Source organism: Monodelphis domestica, chromosome 1, assembly GCF_027887165.1.
Source record: "Monodelphis domestica isolate mMonDom1 chromosome 1, mMonDom1.pri, whole genome shotgun sequence".
In the NCBI taxonomy this organism is placed as follows: Eukaryota; Metazoa; Chordata; class Mammalia; order Didelphimorphia; family Didelphidae; genus Monodelphis; species Monodelphis domestica.
In genome coordinates this window covers 649368412-649392238 of record NC_077227.1, presented here as the reverse complement: position 1 = coordinate 649392238, position 23827 = coordinate 649368412, and the positions used below count along the sequence as shown (strand labels likewise).

Genomic DNA, 23827 nt, shown 5'->3' with positions numbered 1-23827 from the left:
GAGGCAAATAGGGTTAACTCGCTTGCCCTGGGTCATACAGCTAGTAAATGTCTCACATATGAACTCATAAAAATGAGTCTTCCTGACTTCAACCTGGCACTGTACCCACTGGGCCACTTATCTGCCCTCAATAGTAGTTCCATTTAAAAGGGGATTCCCTCCTCTGTTCCTTCCAACCTTGCTGCCCTAACGAGATGGGCATTTCCTGAATGCAAGGACTGTGCCTCCTTCAGAAGCTTCCTTAGTGGTTGAGGTTTAGGCTGGAGAATGGGGGCCTGAGTTGAGAGGCAGAATGATTCTCTTCTTCTAGAATCTGAAGGGCAGTTGTATCAAAGAGATGTTAGATTTGATTCATTGGGTACCAGAGAGCAGAACTAGGGACAGCAGGTAGAAACTGCAAAAAGGCAAATGCTCACTGCAGCTTTAGATGAGGTCCCTGTAGTGTTTATTACTTTTGTCTAACAGTTTATTACAGTAAATGGAAAGAATCTGTAAAAATGGTAACATAAAAACAAGATGAATCAATTTTTAAAAAACAAACTTTTTACCAGGATATTGAAATAAGGAAAAACTTCCTAAGTTTCTGCCCCAAAGCAGAAACAAGTTGCCTCAGGACATGGTGGGCTGCCCTCCTTGGAGGTCGCCAAACCCCTTCCTGGGCTCATTGTCAAGGGGATTGTTTTGGGAGTCCAGGTTGGAATAGATAGGTCCTAGAGCTAGCTCCCTGCCAACTTGCATTTCATTATTCTATAATCTCTCGGAGCTACCCCCACCAATCAGGAATGTTATATTTCATGCATTCCAAATGCTGTTAGAGATAGAAGCCGAATAGTTAACGAAGAGTCTGATAAAACACAAAAAGCTTCAGAATAAGAGAAGAAATAGGGAACCCTGCCCTTGGGAAATGATGGATGATACATGCTGCTGTTACTCCCAAGCTTTAATAAGTTGCAAAGGATGCTGGAAGTATGGCTTGCCTCATACCCTGCTCTGAACTGAAAGCAAGGATAAGGGTGTGGAAAGGGTTTGTTAGATTCAAAGCATTAGGAGAGGGGTCTAAAAAAATAAAGGAGGTTGCTCTTTAGCTCCATCTGCTGGTCATATCTCCAAAGCAGAAACTCGGACAGTTCTTGAAAAAGAAACTGGCACACAGGTTCATGTTAGCAATGAAATATTTTCCAAGATATGTTGGCACCACATCATTTCAGCGAAATGTTCTTAAAATGCCATCAGTTTACACTACTAAAATATAGACAGCAGGATGGTTTTTTCTAGTGAAATGTAGTTTAAAATTAAAATCATCCCTAGACTAGCATGCTGCCCAGACACCAAGATAATCCACAAAATTCATCATCTTCTGATTTATAATACAGAGGTGATGACAAGAAATGAAAACGACCTTGATGCATGTCCCAAGGAATTAGGATTCAGCTCCTGTAGACATGGGTACGTTAGTTCGTGTCAACAATGCAATATTTTTCTGTTTTGTGAAAAAATATAGGTTATAAAACTGAGCAACTTGAGTTTTTTCCTTTTTTCCCTCAATATTTGTATACTTCCAACTGAATTCCAAATAAAATCTCTTTGTCTTATAATTTATCAGAGCAGAAACCAGGAGAATACAGTCATTTCCCAAAGTAACTGTTAGCTTTGCCATGTCTCCTAGGAAAAATTGGTTTTATATCTTTCTCGTTTAATATTAGAATAGTTGAAAATTGACTTAAATATTTAAAGACGATATTGCCAGAATCTCTTGAGAATTTCACCCCTCCCAAAAACTTCTCTAGGCTATTTCTATCAGAGAGAACTTCCTTTTAAGGAGGTGCCCAGGCCAGCCTTTTCTCTCCTCCCCAGAAAATACTCAGAATTTTCTCTATCATGCCCCTGGGCCAGATACCATCTCTTTTGTTTTTTTCAGTTTCCTTTTATTTTTTATTAAAATTTTTATCCATAATGTTCATTTTTGTAAGCGATAAATCTTATAAAACCAAAACCCACAAAGCATAAACCTAAATGAACATCCTTTAATAATATACATAATAAATATTAATAGTAAACATGCTTTCATCTGCATTCTGACTCCAACAGTTCTTTCTCTGGAGATGGATATCAGTTTCCTTTTAAAATATGAGTTCCTTGAAAGCAAAAACTGTCTTCCCTTCTACTTGTATTTCTATTTCCAGTGCATAACACTATTCTTGGCACATAGTAAGTACTTAATATATGCCAGTTGACTGACTACTACTACTACTAATAGCTAGTAAACTTTAAGCAACATATATTGCTTAAAGTTTGCAGGACACTTTATAATTCTTATATAATTTGATCCTCACAACAACCCTATGTAGGTGCTATTATTGTCACAGATTTACAGATGAGGAAACTGAAGCAGACAGTAATTAGGTGCTTTGTCTAGGGTTATACAAGACACTAAGTAAGTGTCTGAAGCTGAATTTTGAACTTGGGTCTTCCTGACTCTAAGCCCAGTGTGCTCATATGAACTTTGCCATCTAATTGGCTCTTGCATTTAGAAAGCTACTGCTTAGCTTTGAGAGGAAACCATGATAAGATATTAGAAGAATATAAATAAATGCAACAGGACATTAAAACATCTATGGTCCTCATTTGAAAAAAAAATAACAGGCATTCACTAAGTACCTGAATTGTGCACTGCACTGAATATTAGGTGCTAGAGATACAAGGACGAAAATTAAACTGTCCTCATCTTAGAAGATTTTCTATTCTTGGGAGTCTGAATCCTGATTTCTCAAGACATACATCAAGGTAATTTAGATTACTTGTAATCATCTCTTGATTGTAAGTCAGTAGACAATGAATTTTTATGGATTATCTTGGTGTCTGGAAGTCTTAGACTGGCCAGCATTAGAGCCAGGCAAAGAGGGAGATGATTGTGAGTATCCTAATATGAATGCATGTGGGTGGATGAGTCTCTGACTAAGACAGGATAGAATACATCCTACTGATTAAGTAAAGTAAGCAATGCAAATGACACAGTCCTCCGGAAACCTCCTCCTCTTCCCCCCATCACAATGACTTAAACTAGTTATTTGGCTCATCCACTTAGTGTGACTAAGTTAGTTTACCCACTGAGAGGTGACATATTAAAATATTCTTTCTGTTCCTCATTAGAACTCTGAAGAAATCTATCCTTGCAGTCTGGAATAGATTTTGTAGACTGGACCTAGAATCCAATTCTAATGTGATGTTGGCACCTTTGGATGTAGGATAAATCTCTTTTTGTTCCCTTATAACAAGGTGAAGTGCTAGAAGTCATACAGAAAATCAGCAGTGCTGATACCAAAAGGAGCTATTGAATATTTAAAATGGAGTTATATTGAGGACTTAAAATCTGTACACAGTTATATATGAATACATAGTGCATATAGGAAGGGCATGCTAAAGAAATGCTATATAGTTTTTGTTAATGTATAGATAAACATATATACACACAAGAATTATCATCACAGTCTATGTACCTGAAATACCCTTGTCTTTTCTCAATATAAATATCTCCTTGTCTTCCTTCAAAGCCTAGCTCAAATCCATCCTTCTCTATGAAGCCTTCCCTGAATTCACCTGTTCCCTGTGATCTCTTCCTTCTCTGAACTCCAGCAGTTCATACCATTAAATTAGCAATGATTATACCATATACTACTTTGTATAATCATCTTTTTATACTTATATGCTCTTTCCGTAATAAGTACAATGGGAAAAACTCTGGCTTTTGATTCAAAAGATCTGAATCCTATGCTTCTCAATGACCTTGGGAAACCTAACCTCTCTAGTCCTCACAATCTTCATATATAACTCAGTTGAATTCAATAAATATTTATTATGTGACAGGGACTGTACTAAGTGCTGGAGATGCAAAAGAAAAAGGAAAATAGTTCCTGTTTAGGGACATGATGTCCCATGGAGTTAGTCAGAAAGTCAGATCCCACCACTCAATAAGGGAAAGCTTTGGGAGATGTTTAATGCTCTACCATCCAGCCCTCCAGACAGAGGAAAGAGGAAGCTGAGGGAATTGAGGAGGTGTTGAATCGAAAACATAAAATGAGGGGATTAGACTAAACTCTAAGACCCCTACCTAGCTCTAGAGCTGTGACCTTATGAATCTGTGACCTAGACATCTTTGGATGTAGAATGGATCTCTCTTCGCTTCAAAATAACAAGACTGAAAGGACTATATTTCTCATTTCCTTTGGTTTTCCCAGAACTTTTCATGGAGCTTTGCGTACTCTAAATACTCAATGAATATTGATTTCTGTTTTTTGACTAGATGATTATATTGATGATGTAATATACTTAAGCATCAGTTATTGGTCTCAGTTGGTTTGTTGGTATGCCTAATCTTTACTATGAAAATTCTGGATGATAGAGTATTATACTGATGTAACAAAATTTTATAAAAGGAATAGACATTCAAATCCATCAAAATTACTTCATAAATTGAAAATATAATTCCTGAGGGTGATTCTATACATACAAGATATACAAGCATTTAGGTCAATAAAATGGCATTTGATTACCTCCCTGGGAAGGGGAAAAAGGAACAATCATTTATTAAGTCCTTTTTATGAGCCAGGTACTTTTATAAGCTAAGTACTTTATAAATATTATCTCATTTGATCCTTGGACACTACTTCAGGAATAGCTAAACTTACTTTGACAACAAATCATGCAGACAGCCCTAAATCTTATAATATACTACATTGTATAAGGCAATGTACTATTATTTAAGATGAATACGTAGATAAATAACAGTGGAAAGGTCAATGGATTTGAAGACAGAAAAACCCAGGCTCAAATCTCAGCTTTTTTGCTGTCTGACCTTGAGAAAATCAGGAATCTCAAGGTTTTTCTTTCCCCAATCCCTCTTCCCCTCAGTACTTAACCAGGTTATCATCCCTACTCTAGATTTATTCTCATCCCTTCAAATCTTGAGCCATTAGTGAACCAATTTAACTATACACTATACTTTACTCTTGAATCTCTTGATCCCTTTTCCTATCACTGCTTGTATTTTACCAAATGGCAATACTGAATTATACCCACCATGCAGTCCTTCCCCTTCTACTTCTATACTATTGAATTGACCTAAAGGAAATACTGTGCTGATTGATACAATGCAAATTTCTATTATCCAGTCTCAACTGCAGGGGAACAATTGTTTTAGTCCTCCCTAATTGATTTCCTACCCCACTCTTCACAGGGGCTCTTCTTTTTTTTTTTTTTTAATTCTGTTTGTTACATTAAAATACTCAGGCATCTCCTTCTCCCACTACCCTCCCCACACTACAAAGGTCATCATTTAACAAAAAGATATGTATATATGTAAAACTATTTCTTTCTTGTTTCTATTTATCATTTCTTTCTCTGGAAGTGGATGTATACGAGTTATTCTTCAAATAATATTTCTGTTGCTATATATAATATTCTCTCTTCATAATTTCATGTAGGTCTTTCCATGTTTTTAAACTAATCTGCTCATCATTTTTATGACATAGTAATATTCCATCATAATCATATGCCACAATTTGTTTAGCCATTCTCCATTTGATGGCTTTTCCAAACCCTCTCTTCTCACTCTAAGCTCCCAACAGCATCTCCTCACCAAAGACCAAAAAAAAATCTCTCTATTCCATTCCACCTCATCTCACAACAACTTGCTATCATCCCTAAGTATTTCTTCTTTATGAAGAGGTGCCCTTTCCCATCAAGGCCAAACCAGGTATCTATATCTCATCCTCTTCCATCTTCTCTGGCATATTTCCACCAATAACATCTCATTTCTCTCTGTCTCATCTTTGGTCCCTATCTTCCTTCCTTGCTACCAATATACACAAACTTGCTCAACTCTCTCCCAACCTTAATTCCTCCACTAAATTCTCTCATCCCTGACAACTCTCATCTTCTACCTCTCCTTCCTTTCTCAGATAAACTTCTTGACAAAACCATCCAGGTCTTCATCACTCAACTGGAACTACTCTCCTCCAAGTAATTAGTGATCTCTTAATGATGAAGTCTAAAATCTTTTCCTCAGTTCTTTACAGAAATATTTGACCCTGTTGACTACTGTCCACTCCTGGCTACTCACTGCTCTCTAAGTTTTTCCTTCTCTTGGTTTTCATTCTATATATCAAATTGCTTTCTTTCAGTCCCTTTCACTGACTCATCATCTCTGGTGTGTGTGTGTGTGTGTGTGTGTGTGTGTGTGAGCCTCCGTATTCTGTCTTGTCTTTTCTCTCTGTTCTTTCATTTGGTGATTTTATCAACTTCCATGAGTTCTATTATCATCTGAATATTCAAAGAGTTTTTCCCCTAAGTTCTTGCATCAGTCAGTCAAACAAATCCTACTTAAGCATTAATAGGAACTGGGATAAGTGTTAGAGATACAAAGGAAGGCAAAAACAGTCTCTTGACATCATACAGTGTACATTCTAATCAAAGAGAAAATATATTTTAAAATGGGTATATAAATGATCTATGCAGGCAATTGCAAGGTAAGCTGAAGAGGAAAGCACTAACCAGTGGGGGGACTGGAAAAGGCCTGTAGAAAGTGAGATTTGAGCTGAGTCTTGAAGGAAGACTAAAAAGGGAAAGGAAGAAAGGGAAACTATGAGGCAGAACAGGAAGGGAACATAACATTCCAGGCATGATAGACAGCCAATGCAAAGGCATCATATTATATTTAAAATACAGGGGAGAAAGAGATAATAAGGGAAAAGACTTGTACAAGAATATTCATAGCCACGCTCTTTGTGGTAGCAAAAAATTGGAAAATGAAGGGATGCCCTCCAATTGGGGAATGGCTAAACAAATTGTGGTATATGTTGGTGATGGAATACTATTATGCTCAAAGGAATAATAAAGTGGAGGAATTCCATGGGAACTGGAACAACCTCCAGGAAGTGACGCAGAGCAAAAGGAGCAGAACCAGGATAACATTGTATACAGAGACTGATACACTATGGTACAATCGAAGGTAATGGACTTCTCCATGAGTGGAAATGCAGTGATCTTGAACAACCTGGAGGGATCTATGAGAAAAGCCACTATCCACATTCAGAGGGAAAAACTGTGGGAGTAGAAACACAGAAGAAAAACAACTGCTTGATTACATGGGTTGAGAGGATATGGTTGGGGATATAGACTCTAAATGAACATCCTAATAATGCAAACACCAACAATAAGGAAAAAGGTTCTGATTAATGATATATGTAATTGTGGAATTATGCATCATATGCATATGGAAATATGCAGTGGAATTGTGCATCAGCTGTGAGAGGGGTGGGGGCAGGGGAGGGAGGAATAGAATATGATTTTTGTAACCAAGAAATAATGTTTGAAATTGACCAACTAAATTTTTAATGTAAAAAAAAAAAGAAAAATTATCATGGTAACTAAGCAGATCATGGCTTAGAGTAGGGGTAGACTTGAGACAGAGAGTTCAGTTAGAAGGCAATAGTCCAAGTGAAAGGTGACAAGGGGCCTGAACTAGGATGATGGCTGTGGGAGCAGGGAAAAGGGATGTATACAAGAGTATATATGAAGTGTAATGAAGATATAAATGTAAAATTTGGGAACAAATTATTTAGATGAGGTGAGAAAGAGTAGAGAAGAGGATGGAACCAGAATTATGGACCTTGGTAACAGTGAAAATGGTGGTGGCCTTGTCAGTTATAAGGAAATCTGGAAAAGAGCAGAGTTTGTTGTATTTGAAATGTCTATAGGGCTTCTGGTTTGTGGTGTCCAAAAAGCAGTTAGTGATATGAACTTATAGCTGAAGAGAGAGGCTAGAGTTGGATCTTTAGCTCTTGAAATTATCTGTATGGAGATGATAATTAAGTCCATGAGCACTAATAAAATTCCCCAAGTGAGGTAAGGTAGATTGAATTGAATAAAGAAGATAGCCCAGGACAAAATCTTGTGGAAAATGCCCATGGTTGGTGGGCAAGACATAAAAGAAAAACCAACAAAGGAGCCTGAAAGGGAGTTGTCACAGAGGAGAGATTTACTAAACAAAAACCTGGGGAAGAGAGAATGTTCAGAATGAGATGATGGCCAAAGTGTCAAAGATACGCAGAGGTCAAGAAGGAGGAAAACTGAGAAAAAGCTATTGAAAGATCTTTAGTAACTTTTTAAAAAAAATTTAGTAATTTTAGAGAACAATGTTAGGTGAATGATGAGGTCAGAAGCCAGATAACAGAAGATTTAGACCCCACATTGATTATTTCAAACTGCATATCCCATAGGCATCTTAAACTCAACATATCCAAAATAGAATTCATCATCTTTTTCTCAATATCCATCCCTCTTCTGAATGTCTCCATCACTGTTCAGGGTACCATCATTCTGCCAGTCATTTAGGTTTATGACTGGTGTCAACCTTGACTCCACACTGTAACTCATCTCACATATCTTTGTTGTTGTCATTATTGTTCAGTTGTTTTTCAATCATATCTGACTCTGTGACTCCATTTGAGGTTTGTTGGTTTGTTTGTTTTTAGTAAAGATACTGAGGCAGTTTGCCATTTCCTCCTCCAGCTCATTTTACCAATAAGAAAACTGAGGTAAAGAGTTAAGTGACTTGTCCAGGTTCACACAGCTAGTAGCATCTGAGGCTGGATATAAAATCAGAGAGATGAGTCTTCCTGATTCCAGGTCTAGTACTCTATCCTCTAAGTTGTCGAACCACCTTCCCACATATCTTATCGGGGTTGCCAGATCTTATCATTTCTAGCTCCAAAACATTTCTTTCATACATCTCCTTCTCTCCACTCACCCAGGTACCACCAAAGTTCAGAGTTCATAATCATCTCTGACCCAGGCTGTTGCACCCATCCTCTTCTTGCCTTTCAAGTCTTCTTACATGTGAACTCCCCTCAATATTTTTTTTGTTGAACTCAATTGGCATCTATGCTGTCGCTCACACAGGACACTCTATCTCAGTGCTTTTTCTCTAGGTGTCCCCCATGCCCAGAATACTCTCTCCTAACCACCATCTCCTGCAATCTGTACTTGCCTTCATGATTCAGCTCCAGTGCAGCCTTCTACAGGTGACCTTCCCTGGTCCCCTCCAACTATTAGTCTCTCCCTTCCAAAGCTACCTCGTATTTATTTATGTCTACTTATTACATGTTATATAATTATTAGATACATATTTATATTCTACACAAGTCTCTTATATTGCTACATATGATATATAAATGTATATTATATATCTAGTGTTTACTTATATGTGTGCTTGTTATCACTCCTTTTAGAAGGTAAACTCCTTTGAGGCAGGACCTGCTTCATTTTTTACTTTGTATCCCTAATCCTTAGCACATTCTCTTCTATCTGAGATATGAAGTTAACACTTGCTGAATGATCTCTAAAATGGCTAAGAATACTTACATTGCCTACATCACAAGAGTCACAGTGAGGATCATGCTTTGTAAACTTGCAAGTGCTATTTGATCATGAGTTATCATTATGTTTGTACTTATTGTTCTAGGAACTTTTATTCTGCTAGGAGGTTTATTATTTAAATTTTATTTAATGAACATAATATGTATTTAAAGGGTGAAGGTCTAGATGAGAGGCTATAAGTCAGTTGTATTACAATAGACAAGAGCCCCTAAACAGTTAGAATAATCCCTCAGCTGTATGCCCTTGCACAAGTCCCTTATCTTCTGGAGCTTCAAATTTCTTATTAATAAAATACAATGAATGATATGTGCACTGTTTCTATCCTGGGAATGGTTTGGGGAAAGCATTTTATAAACTATTAAGGAGTTCTTTGAATGTTAGTGGTCATGATTATCCGTAGTAAAAGGAAGGAGACCACTTTGGACTAGCCAGGCCTTCAGAAAGGCTGGATGGAGAAGGTGACATTTGAGCTCAACTGTGAAGAATCTCAGAGTTGGCAGGAACCTCAAAGGTCATTAAGTCCATCCTGTGTCTGACAAATGGTCATCCAAGTCTTTGCTTGAAGATCTTCTGGGATGTGGGGCACCATTACCTTTTGAGGCGAAACATTTCACTTTTGCATGGGTATAATTTCATTATGTGGTAATGACAGAGAGAGGACATTTCCAGCTTAAGGAACATGATAAGCAACAAGATATTATGGGATTAGATCTCAAGAGTTCTAATTACTTAAATTTCTGACAGACTCATAAAAGAGCTTCTGCTCATTTAGAACCAGAAGGATGCACTTGAACAATGGGTACACAGATCCTTTTAAAGCAAGTACTGCAGCCATTGAGTCAATGAACTATTCCTTTGTAGAATAAAATTCTCAGAGACAAATGTTTGATGATATTTTGAGTCTGAAATTAGTATTTCATTTGCATATTTCTGGGACACAAAGCATCTGTTTACCCATCACAATAACATGTCACAATAAAATTCATGCTAAATCTGCCTAAAATGATAATAGGCTCTGCTAAAGTATATTCCATGTATGCCTTATTAAAATATTAATATCCAGCATTGTAAGTAATTCTTAATTTTCATAGAAAATTATAAGAGAATGATTTAAAAGGTCATTGGGTTATCTTTTGGCTAACCTTTGATTTAAGATGGACTGGCATATTTTGTAAAAACTTAGAGCTTATCAAGTCAGATAAGAAACAGACACAAGTTTGTTGTATAGTCATCAGAACAAGAAAATATTTTCAAAAAAGAAAATACTCTTCACAGCCAGGAAAATGGTTAACAGAACATTTGAATGGGATTCTAAAAGAATTTCAGGCCCTTTTATTCTCCCATTTGTGGCTATGGTTTGCTTGTGCTCAATACAGTGATTCTTACACAATATAGGACGGACTTTTAATGTTGGATATATTTCATTTTGACTTATCTTTACGACCAGTGTAAAACCATTTTCTTCTTTGCCAGGTTTGTCCATCCGTAGTGTTTGCTGGAAAGCAGATCGACTTTTGGCAGGTACACAGGACAGTGAAATATTTGAAGTGATAGTGAGAGAAAGAGATAAGCCGATGCTGATCATGCAAGGTCATTGTGAAGGGGAGCTCTGGGCTCTGGCCGTCCATCCCAAGAAACCTTTAGCAGTTACAGGCAGTGACGATAGATCTGTCCGGTAAGGCTGCTGCTCCTGACTAACTCTGACACCTTCTCAATTCTACCGCATGGCCACCTTTGATTCCCAGCTTCACTTCCTCCCATCTCACATGTCCTTTAAAAAAAAAAAAAAGTAAACTTAAGCCTACAAATACAGATGTTAAGACTGCCAATTCAAGAATAGTTCAACTTTTTGCTGGTTGCAGTTGACTGTCTTTTAGAAATCACTTTGGCTTTTACTCTAAAATGAATGTTTATTCAGTCATTTCAAACCAGAGGTGAGCAGACAAATGCATCAGTAAACAACTGACAATCCAAAAATTGATGACAAACTTCTAAATTTAATCTGCTTTATTAATGTTTTATCCATCATTTTTAAGTCAAGACAATATACATAACAATAAATTTATCCTTGATTTGTTGTTTCCCAGATATAAATGCTGACACTGAAATTTACAATATTTACAAAATTACAAATTTACAACCAAATTTACCAGCTCCAGCTTACCCCTGAAATCCTTTTGTTCAGATCCAATGTGAAGGAGATATTGTAGGCTGAAATCTAGCTCTCTTTCTTTTTGAAGATGCTCAACTAGTGCTCTGACAGAGCCATATTTTCCCCTGGACTTTTGATATTCTACATTGTGACTCACAGTAATTGATGGGCTCCAATTTTATTTCAATATATCCTTTAAGTAGAGCCTCTCTCTCTTCATTAATCATCATTTAGAAATTTAACTTAAACGGGTTCTTCAACACACACAGAGCACTTATTTTTATTAATTAATTAATATGTATGGCTTTGTACATTGGCCTAAAATCAAGAGTAATATCAGATAGCATTTAGGTAGTACTTTTTGGTTTGCAAATAATTTTACAAATATTACCTCATTTGATCTTTGCAACAAGATCAAATGATTGGTAGGTGCTATTATCTCCATTCTATAGATGAGGAAGCTAAGGCAGACAGATTTAGTGACTGGCTTGGGCTTACAGAGTCAGTAAGTACCAAAGATCAGATTTGAAGTAAGATCTTCCTGACTACAGGTCTAGTTCTCTTTTTTTCTCTCTAATGTTTCCTACCTGCCAGCTATTATTACGAAAATAAAGTCTATCTGATAAGGCGAAGAGTTTTCTTGAAATGAATTTCTTATATTTTTAATAAAGAAAATGATATTATAAAAAATAAGTATGTCAAACTCAGAGAGCCACAGTTTTCTGAAGAGTGAATAATTGGTCTATTAAATCAGAGCTGAGGGCAGTTATGATGTTTGTTCAGCATTTTTTGCTAACCTTTGATTGTGACCAGTGGAGAAAGCCAGAGAATCTTTACTTTGGGGCTTTTAAGTGTAAATTGAGATTTGTGGTCAGTGCCTCTTTTCTGCCAGTCTGCATCTAATGTGAACTCTTTAAAGGTCCCAACAAGATGTTCATTTAACCCATCTTCACAATTTCTACAGAACACCAAAGCCTCATCAATTCCTACAATTAAAATAGAGGGTTAATCCATTCATTTTGTGGGTTAAAATATGAACTAAATGTTTGCTTTTTTTACAGTCACTTTTCTCCACTTATTTTCTTTCCTCCATGTTTCTATCTCTGCCTTGTTCCTGGCTTTTTCAAACCCATCTAAAGCAATAGTGCCAGGGCACTTAAAGCATTGAAATAATCCTTTTGGTTCATTTTGGGCCCAGCCCAAACTGTCTAAAATTATGGATTTTGAACCAGGGTAATAAATATAACACCAAAATTTGTGAGAAATTTGCACAGAATTGATTAAATATAGTCAAAAGTCTATTAGTCATAGCATGATTCCTATCTTGCAATCGAGACACCCCCAGTAATTTAGAATGGCAGAAATTGAAAAATTTCTGAATTGAAAATTCAAAACATTGAAAAAAAACTTTGATACAAGTGAGTTGTGGTCATTTCCTCTACATTACACATGAATATACTGAAAAATTAGATCAGCACTTCTTATTGAAGGGGTCTTGATTAGACATAATTCTGGTGTTTCTTTGTTTTTGTATGTCTCCTGTGGCTATCATTGCTGAATACTGTCCTATATGTGCCCCTTAAATTCTTCTACTATTAAATAGTAGCCTTATTTACCATTAATGTTAGACCAATTCTCTTTGGATAGTCCAGTCATTGACAGCCTCCAGGGAGCTGTTCATCAAGATTCCGTTGATATAATTATGAGTATAGGACTTTCTGCAGTCAGGCCCGAGACTATTTTGGATAGGTGTGTCATTATTCCCTTCAGTAACTTTCTTACATAAGCATGATTAAATCATCAGTTAAGTTCCCTATCTTAGAAATTATTTCTTCTTTAGGGTATTTTAAAAAAGATCCACATGTATTTTAATCAACACATGTCCAAATAAACAAGCAAATGAGCTCCATGACAAACCTAAATCGAAATGTAACTATCTACTTTTGTTCCTTTAAGTCATAGATTCTGACTGTGCACTTGTATTTTTTTAAAAAGACATTTTGAGAATTGTATTTCAATAACTAGCTCCCTTTGGAATCATATGCATATTATTTTATGCATTCAAAAATACGCTGAGGAACCTGTAGGCTTCACCAGACTACTGAAGAGGACCATGACACAAAAAAAGTCTAAGAATCCATGTTTTGAGTATTACAGTTTATACTTGGCTTCATGTGGATCCTTTACTTACATAAATAATAATTTCATATGTCCAAAGAGAAATGATAAAATATTGTATATAATGTATGGGACTTATTTAGTAGAAGAATCTCAAATTCTTTATCAATATTGTTTAACTCCAAAGATTTTTCAAGTGGTGACAGTGACTTATAGAAATCCTGAGGAATATTCCCATTGTCACACTTTTTTACAGAAAGAAAGGAAACTGATGAAAAAGCCAAATTGTTGGAAGTAGGAATGGAATCACATGGTGCCTGAGTGGCCTAGTTTCTAGCTTTTGGTACGTCAATAATTTTAAGAAATTTGGTACTGAGATGGAATTAGTTGACATTGTTCTTGTGTTTAGATTATGGAGCCTTGCTGATCATGCCTTGATTGCCCGTTGTAACATGGAAGAAGCAGTACGCAGTGTATCGTTTGGCCCAGATGGATCTCAGCTAGCCCTGGGAATGAAAGATGGGTCTTTCATTGTCCTCCGAGTCAGGTATATCTAAGAATTGATAATGGTGCTCATTTTCTTAAATTTAAGGTTTTTGTCTTGGAACTTAAGCTTAAGTACCAAAATTTTAAAAATATAAATCTGTTTGAATATAATAGTACACTAGAGTCAAGAACAAATCCAAAAATATATTAGTAAAAGATTTCATTCCTTCATCAATAAACACTTAGTAAGCACCTACTCTATAACATGTCCTGTGCTAAGCAAAGGGGATACGAAGAGAGGCAAAGGACAGTCCCTGACCTCAAGAAACCTATAAGCCATTTGGGGAGACAACATGCAAACAAATATATACAAAGTAAGTAATATACAGAATAAGCAGGAAATAATTAAGTGAGGGAAAGTACTGCAATTAAGAGGGGGATAGAGAAGGCTTCCAGTAGAAGGTGGGATTTTAGTTGGGAGTTAAAGGAAGCCCAGAAGGGTCAGTAGTGAGAGCTGAGGAAGGAAAGCATTCCAGACATGGGGGTGGCCAGAGAAAATGCCTGGAGTTGAGATGGAGTGTCAGGTTTGTGGAACAGTTGGGAAGAGTTCAAACATGGGGAAAATGTAGTTTATTTGGGAGCTAAATATAAGTTAAATTCTATTTGCAATCATTTTCGATGAATAGATTCCATCTTCTTATCATTGAAAAAGACAGAATCTTTCACATCTTGCTCTTTTTCTGTTATTTGCATTTAGTAGCTATAAGTAATTGCTATATGTTAGTGTACACATAGACAATTCTGTAAAGCATAATCCTCCATCACTTCCCATACCCCACACTGTATAAATGTATTCTTGGCAAAATGTATTGCATTAAATTCTCATTATGTGTTCTAATTAATTCATTATTGAATTGGTATTCAACATTCCCCTTCTCTAATTCATGATGTGTGAAAGAATTATGGGGGTAATTAACCAAAATTTTCTATGTGATGGGATTTTCCATGCAAAGATATTCCAGAATATTCATTAATGATAGCAATTTATTTTTATCAAAATGAATAATAACACTTGTAGAAAACTAGTCAGTTGAAGTAAATATCTGGCAATTCATATATGCATTTCATATTAGTCTTAATGAAAGAGTCCCTGTCAGACTCAAGTCAATCATAATATGTTCAGTATGAAAGAAAATAGCAATGTTGATGTTTTGAGTGAGAGAAGAAACTTAATAAAATCTGGTCAAAGAATATAGAAGTAATTCAAATAATTCAATTTATAATAAAACTTCTTATATGTTTATTAAGTAGTAATAAGGTTATCATATTATAATAATTCAACATTTTGAAGAGTCATTTCATCCTCATTTTGGGGGAGTTTTTATTGTATAGATTATGTATTTTTTTAACCCTTATCTTCTGTCTTAGAATCAATATTTATGTCAATTCCTAGGTAAAAGGGTAGTAAAGGATAGGCAATGGGGGTTAAGTGACTTACCCAGGCTCACAGAGTTTGAAAGTGTCTTGAACCCAGGACATCCAGTCTCCAGCCCTCACTCTCCATCCATTTAACCACCTAGCTGCCCCCCTATTTTATATATTTTTAAACATTGTGCTATGCTTTCTGGCTTAAGAGACAGTCTTTATATCCCTATATGTTTTAAAGATAAGTTATTTTTATGTCTACTGCATTTTCCCCTTACCTGTGGAATTTTTAAAAATCAGATAACTAATTCTGCAATGTCAAATAAACTTGCTATTTAAAAATTAATAATTTTAGGGTGAAACGTTGTATAGTTGGACATTAAAACAAGATGTTTTAATATACATTGATTTGAAATGTAAGCTATGGCTTAAAATCTTTATTGTTAGTTTTATCAAATTGGGAATTTTCAAGTCAGTCCTTTAATACTTTTCCTCAAAATCCTTACATTTCCTAAAAGTTCTTTCCCATTCAAAAATTCTTTCTTTGACATATAGATGTTTTAAATACTAACAGGATTATTTATTTCTTTACTATTACAGAGATATGACAGAAGTGGTTCATATCAAAGACCGAAAGGAAGTAATTCATGAAATGAAATTTTCTCCAGATGGTTCTTATCTTGCAGTAGGGTCCAATGATGGCCCAGTAGATATCTATGCTGTTGCTCAACGATATAAAAAAATTGGAGAATGTAATAAATCTTTTAGTTTTATTACTCACATTGACTGGTCTATGGATAGTAAATACTTACAAACTAATGATGGTGCGGGAGAGCGATTATTCTACAAGATGCCATGTAAGTACATGTTTATACAATTACTCATCTGTTAAAAAGTTGATGACCCATGTTGTAAGTTTCCATGCCTTTTCTTCTCCTTCTCCTCGCTCTTCTGCTTGCATTTTCTTCATTTCATTGCCAATTGGCATCTCCTCCAAAAGATGGGTAGGACAAATAAAATCAGTTAGTTATATTTTTTCATCTTCTCTCGCTATAGTTAGGAAGCAGGAATACATCAGGAAATGAGTAAAAAGTTGTGAATTATCTGTGGTTTTAGTTAGTCTCTTTGTTCCTTCCTAAGTCATTGAGTTTGACTATGGTATAAATAATAGTAATACCTTAGATGGAGAGAATAATTTAAGATTTACCATTCATGTTCCTCACAACCAGCCTAAGAAATTGTAAAAGGACTTTTGCTATTTTACTGTGGCCAGAGTGAATGCTCAGAGAAATTAAATGACCTGCCTTTAGTTAAATAGCTATTTAGTGCTAGATCAGAGAGACTGATTTTTGCTAGTCTTAATGAACAACTCAGCTACATTTAAGTCTACAAGGGGAAATGACTAACTGGTTTCACTCATATAAAATACTCTCAGATCAATAGGAGGAGCTAGAACCATCTAGTTGGTCTCATTCCTACTCTACCTTGAGCTTTTAATTCTATGGTCTTCATAAATGGAAGTTTTAATTTTTAATATGATAATTTAGTGAAATGAATCAATTGGAAGAATTCTTTTTTGGTGTGCAATACCAGAACTAGAATTTAGTATGGATGTTATAAGATGTACATAGATAGCTAATATTTAATTGCTTTATATTAAAATGTAGAAATGGGAGACAATATTATCTACTTTATTTATTGACTTCAGCAATATTTAAATTTAGGGGGAAATTTTCATTTAAAGGAACTGATTTGTATGAACCTAAATCTTAAGCATCTAGTAATTTCCTGATTATCTGTTTATTAATCACTTCCCAAAAATCTGTGACTTAGGGAGTATGAAAAAGCTAAATAATTGCTGAAATTATATGTGTGTTTATACAGATAATCTCATTTGAGTCTCACAACAACTTTGTGAAGTAGACATGACAGAATTTTATTCCCATTTTACGGAAGATAAAAATAAAGATCACAGAGGTTAAGTGATTTGTTTATAGTCACACAATTAATAAGAGTCAGGAGCTGAACCTAGTCTTTCTGAATCCAAATCCAGCCCTCAAGCCAACATACCATATTGCCAATATGTTGAAAAGTACCTAGAGAATTTTAACGAAGTTAATTTTAAAAATTTAGGTAATATGTTTTTGGTAACTATAACTGGAAAGATACATAATTCAACAAAATCCATTTCATCATTAATGACAAATTGCTGTGTCATCTGTTTTTGAGTGATGATGCTAATTAGATTTGTACATTTAGTATTATGACAGATGTCTGTCTCCTTATCTAGAATATATATATATATTTATCAATCAATCAAATAATAAATATTAAGTGTTTACTATGTTCAAGACACAGTGCCAAGTCCTAGATAGATTCCTGTGAATGCTTTTTTCTGCAATGGAAGACTCTTCATAAATGTATAAAGGAATTGTATTCCTAAGGTATTTTCTTGGATTTTTAAAGTAGAAAAGTTTTTCAAAACCATATGCCTTTAAGAGACAAAAATATATATTAATGGAAGCAAGAGTATGACTTCTTCCTTGAAATAATTAACAAATATATTCATTCTTTTCAGCTGGAAAACCCTTAACAAGTAAAGAGGAAATCAAAGGGATTCATTGGACTGCCTGGACCTGTGTGATTGGGCCTGAAGTGAGTGGAATTTGGCCCAAATACAATGACATTACTGATATTAACTCAGTAGATGCGAATTACAACAGTTCAGTGCTAGTCACTGGAGATGACTTTGGATTGGTTAAATTATTCAAATTTCCTTGTCTAAAGAAAGGTAAGAAATTATAATTTTCTATCCAAGGAGACAAAACAAAATACTTTGTTGGCTTTTTTACATTGTTGTATAGATAATATTTATACATGACAGCTAAGGCATTCTCTTCTTGGGACCAGTTCATGAGAACTACTAATTTTCTTTCTAATATTCATCCATTAAATCACAAAAAAAACTGTTTTACATCTGTCCTATGACTACTGCTTAACATGTCTGAAAACGTTCTTAATGGCACTGCAAATAAATACACAAGAATTCAATCTGAAGTTGTCACAGACCATTTTATAATTCAAAAGTCTAATTTAAACTTTCATTTTATGAAGTAAATCTCATTTCTTTTCTGTCATAAGTACTCCCTCATTACAAAATATTTTAAAGTCATTCTGTTGATTTCTCTTGAAAAAGAGAGACAATATAATGTATTGCAAAGATTATTGGATTTATAGATGAAGAATCCAGGTTCAGATCCCACCTTTGCCAATGATTACCTCCGTGACTGGGAAATAATTTTTCCTTTTTATACTTATTTGAGATGGTGAAATATATGACATTTGAGGTCTCTAGTAATTTGAAATCTATGATACTATTTTCTGTCATTTTTCACTTCAGAGAGGTAAAGCCTAAGAGCATTTGGGGACTATTGCAATCTTTGAGCCAGAATGTGGGCTTGAATCACACCCAGATGTTCTTAGGGGATACACACAAGTCCACAAGAGGGCAGCCTGGGAGAAAGGAAGAGTCTGGAAGAGCTGAGCAGCAGGAGCCATAAGGAGAACCTGAACTGGAAATCTGATGCCAGCCAATTTTCAAACAACTATTACATTATGACCAAAAAAAAAAAAAAAGCAACTCACATGCAAAACTATCTTATTTAAGTCCAGAAGTTATTCTGTGATTCTATTATTTTTAATACATTTATTGGAATCCAAGTTAGAGTGTAAATCCATGACCATTAAGGGTCTAGATTCAATGTTTTGATCTCCAGAATTGGTCACCAGAAAGTGATCAAGGCCATACATATTCCAAAACACTATTGTCTTAATTACTCTATTTTAGACAGATGTGGATTTTTATCTGGATTTGCCAAATAATTGCCTCAGTTCTCTATTTTGTATGGATAGATAAATTCATGATCATTTGCATTCTTTAAATATGACTTTTGGGGGAATTCTTTTTTTTTTAAACCCTTACCTTCCATCTTGGAGTCAATACTGTGTATTGGCTCCAAGGCAGAAGAGTGGTAAGGGCTAGGCAATGGGACTTGCCCAGGGTCACACAGCTGGGAAGTGTCTGAGGCCAGATTTGAACCTAGGACCTCCCGTCTCTAGGGCTGGTTCTCAATCCACTGAGCTACCCAGCTGCCCCCTTTGGGGAATTCCTAATTAAATATCCTAAAATCTTATCTTAGGAGAATTAATCGCCACTGGCTGAGTAATCTTTTACATGACTGATCTTTTAGTAGACCAAGGAATAAGAATGAGAAATGCAATAAAAAATGCTTTTTTTCCATTAAGCTTTTTGCAACCAGATATTTTAAAAGCTGTTTCTTAAATATCTTATATTAAAGTATTGCTCACTTAGCATGAATAACAAAATCATTATCACTGGAGACTGACAAAATGGACATCAACTTAAAAATTTAACAGGATTAAAATGGAAGAAAAATTTTAACATAGTGAAGAAAAATCAACCAAACTATAAATTTTGTCTGATAGGCTAGATCCTACTAGCTGAATAAATTTGGTTCAGAATATGTCAGACAATTTAGAAACTTCTTAACTCCCTAAAATTCATTAGACACTTTTCAACACATTGGAAGTCTCAAAACCAAATGTCACTGAAACTGTGGGAAGAGTTAACACTTTCCCAAATGCCCAACTTGCTGATAAGAATAGATGTACATAATTACACCATCTGAGTTGGAAGAAACCGCAGGAGCCATCAAATCCAACCCATCTCTGAGAAATAACCCTCTCTCCAACATACCCTGCAAATGGTCACTCAGCCCTTGCTTGAAGTCTTCCAATGAGGAGGAACCTACAACTTCCCCAGAGAGCCCTTTCCACTTTGGAAAGGATCTAATTGTAGAATCTATCCTTAGACCAAATCTAAACAATCTCTTTAACTTGCTCTCTGTGACAAAATGGAATGAATCTCACTTCTCTTCCAGGTGACAGTTCTTCAAATATTTAAAAATAACTATTTCACCCACCTTTCGTCTTCTCTTTTCGAGGATACAACCACAATTTATTCCTTCACCTTCTATGAGAGGATCTCCAAGTCCTTTAGCATCTTAGCTATCTTCCCTTGATTTGAATTTTCTTCAATTGTTAATGTCATTCCAAAACCAGCACAAAGAGCTAAATTTGTGACTCTAAATCTCACCTAACCAGGGCAGAGTGGAAAGTACTATTACATCTCTCTTCTGGACTCTGCTTTTCTTAATGAAGCTTAGGGTCACATTAGCTTTTAGTCACATTATTCACATCACACTGTTAACTCATACTGAGATTATTCTCCACAAAAAGCCCCATATCCTTCTCACCAAACTGTTTGCTTCTCCATCTTGTCCTTGTGAAGTTGACTTTTTTGAACCCAAATGTGAGTTTACATTTATGTCTATTTAATTTCATCTTGTTATAATCAACCCAGTGTTCTAGTCTGACAATATCTTTTGGGATTCTGACTACCCTCCAATGTGTCAGCCATCCCCTCTGGCTTAGTATCTTTTGCAAATCTCATACCTTTTCCAGGGGAAACAAAGGCAAAACATGAAAGAGTTCCACTGCAGGCAATACAATCAAGTTCACATAAATGATTATAATCATCATTAATATTATTTTATAAATTTCTTAAATTCTCCTTTTACTTTGTAAGTTCTCTAATTATCTATCTTTTCCCCCCACAAATCAATCAGCACTGCTTCATGGCGTTATCCAAATCTTTGATTAAAATGTTAAATAGCCCAGAAACAAATATGTATCCAATAAAGACAGACATCTTTCTAAAGGAACATGAAACCATCAATGACTATTCTTTGGTCCTGGCTCCTATTCTGAAACTACAAAACTGACTATTCCACCTGTATCCATCTTGTCTACAAGAATGCAATGAAAGATTGCCAAATCCTTCATCTAAATCCAGCCTCTTCACCTGACAGGATTTAGTCTAATTTTGTATCCTTTACTATAGTAAATGCACATTCTTTGTTGAATAAAATCAATATCATTGTTTTGCCTGCTAAATAGGAACTATTAAACTACTCATTCTTTGCTTTTAATTTAAGTATATATATGAGGCAGTATTATGTTCAAGTTTTTTTAAAGATTTTGTTCCCCAAAATAAGGAATAACTATCATTTAATTTGACTAATGAACTTATTATGTTACATAACTATGTTTTTTCGTATGTATATTTCAGGAGCTAAATTTAGGAAGTATGTTGGCCATTCAGCTCACGTAACAAATGTCCGCTGGTCACATGATTTCCAGTGGGTGTTGAGTACAGGAGGTGCTGACCACTCAGTTTTTCAGTGGAGGTTTATTCCAGAAGGTGTGACCAACGGTATCCTTGATTTAGCACCCCAGGGTAAACTTGTCACTTTTTAAAAACATTTGTTTTCTCTCACTATTTTTTTAAAGCTATAGCATTTGTAATAATAGGTAAAGAATAATTAACCAATGAACATTTATTAAACAGTATTATAATTATTCAACTCCTATAGTATTTATGACTAACCTGGCGAGTAGGAAGCAAGACAGAGACAAAAAGACAGACATCAAGCTTTGTGGTTGACTACTATAAATCAATGAGATACTTCTATTATTTTTTAAAATCTCTATTTTTAATAACACATCCAAACTACAGATACAAGGTAATCATGAAGAATGTCATTCCAGAAGGGAATACCAGTGTAAGGAACCACCACCAAATGGTACAACATGCTCAATTTGCCTTAGAACTAGTATAAGAGGTGGTGATGTCGAATATGAACATTCGGTGGGTTTGATGACTAGCAAAACACTGGTTGCAATCTGATTTATGCAACTTTATTTATATTTATTGTGATATCACCAAGTGAGATGGGCTATAAAACTGAAATAAAAAATGTGACAGTGTTCTTTTGGAAGTTGTTATATGGTAGTTTAGGCCACCAGCCATTGCTGGCACTAGATTAGGTACTTAAACAGAAGAAGAGAGAACATCACTTTATGAACTACAAACTTGGACTACCCCCATCATACTTGTTGCCATCTAGTTTGACTTGAAATTTTCCAGCCATCAGGAGGAGCCTATGGCCACTGGAAACTGTAGATCATAGTAATACGTGAATTTGCCTTGTCTGTTTTTGAGGAGTGATTCAAGGATGCTGAAATATAATTAGTACTACAGAACAGCAAAACCAAAACTTAACAGCATGTTAAAGAAAAGCAATGTTTAAAGATTTCCTTTTAAATGACAGTCATATTCAGTATTTATTTGTCTACTAGTCTTTGTTTCTTTTACTGGGAGAATTTTGTTGTAGTGTTTTAGCTTAAAATTCCATTTAATTTTTTTTTTCAGTTTGGGGTTGCATTTAAATAATCAACATGGATTTATGTTTTTGCAGAGGGTGGCAGTGATTCATATAGTGAAGAATCAGATTCGGATTTATCAGATGTTCCAGAGCTGGACTCAGATATAGAGCAAGAAGCTCAAATCAACTATGAACGCCAGGTCAGTCATAGTGGCCAGGGAGCACAAATGCCTGATCATCTAGTAGTTGATTTGCTTGGCTTTGTTCTAGTTGCAAAAAAAGTTACAGCCCCTTATGCTTAGGATTGTTGGGGGTGGGGGGAATTGGAAAATACCATCTATTATTTCCATTTACTAAGACAAAAATGAAGTTTTGACATATCATCTAATTTACTAACATGGAAGAAAAATGAAAGTGACAACAGAGATTTCAAAGATTAGCCCATCACTTGTGAGTTTCCCTGTACACACTTTGATATATTTATTTCCAAAAAAAAATCAACAACCACCCAAAACTCACATTTTTCTGTTCCTATAGAAGGTTAAAATAAAGGATCATTGTCATATTTTTTATTTTAAAGCATATTAGTTTTTTTGTTTGTAGTATAACCTATAATCCTGACTTCTCTTCACTGATCCCTATCTTTTCATTAAAGTAAAATCCTAGACACAGTAGGCATGATCTCCCTAGTCATAAGTTATTTACAAGAGGAACATTAAAAAGTTATATCCAAATTATATTTAATTTTCTTGAAAACACCTTTTTTAACAGAAAAATTTTAATGTCGAGAAGAGAGAGAAAGCATGTGTCTTAAAGGAGTCTTTAACATCATTTAAATGCCAAATACTTTGATAATAATAGATTCTCTTTTACTTTCTTTTTATTTTAAAAAACTAAGTAGCAT

At 35.1% G+C, this 23827-nt stretch overlaps 1 protein-coding gene across 1 annotated transcript in view; it reads left to right on the top strand.

The window, feature by feature from the left end:
- Window positions 1–23827, top strand: part of EML6 (EMAP like 6) — a 336902-nt gene that overhangs the window by 208870 nt on the left and 104205 nt on the right. Inside the window, exons 8-13 of the mRNA XM_001375291.5 lie at window positions 10909–11110; window positions 14115–14252; window positions 16217–16473; window positions 18195–18407; window positions 21828–21995; window positions 23017–23123. Coding sequence (XP_001375328.2) covers window positions 10909–11110; window positions 14115–14252; window positions 16217–16473; window positions 18195–18407; window positions 21828–21995; window positions 23017–23123 — 1085 coding nt within the window. The remainder of the gene's footprint in view (window positions 1–10908; window positions 11111–14114; window positions 14253–16216; window positions 16474–18194; window positions 18408–21827; window positions 21996–23016; window positions 23124–23827) is intronic.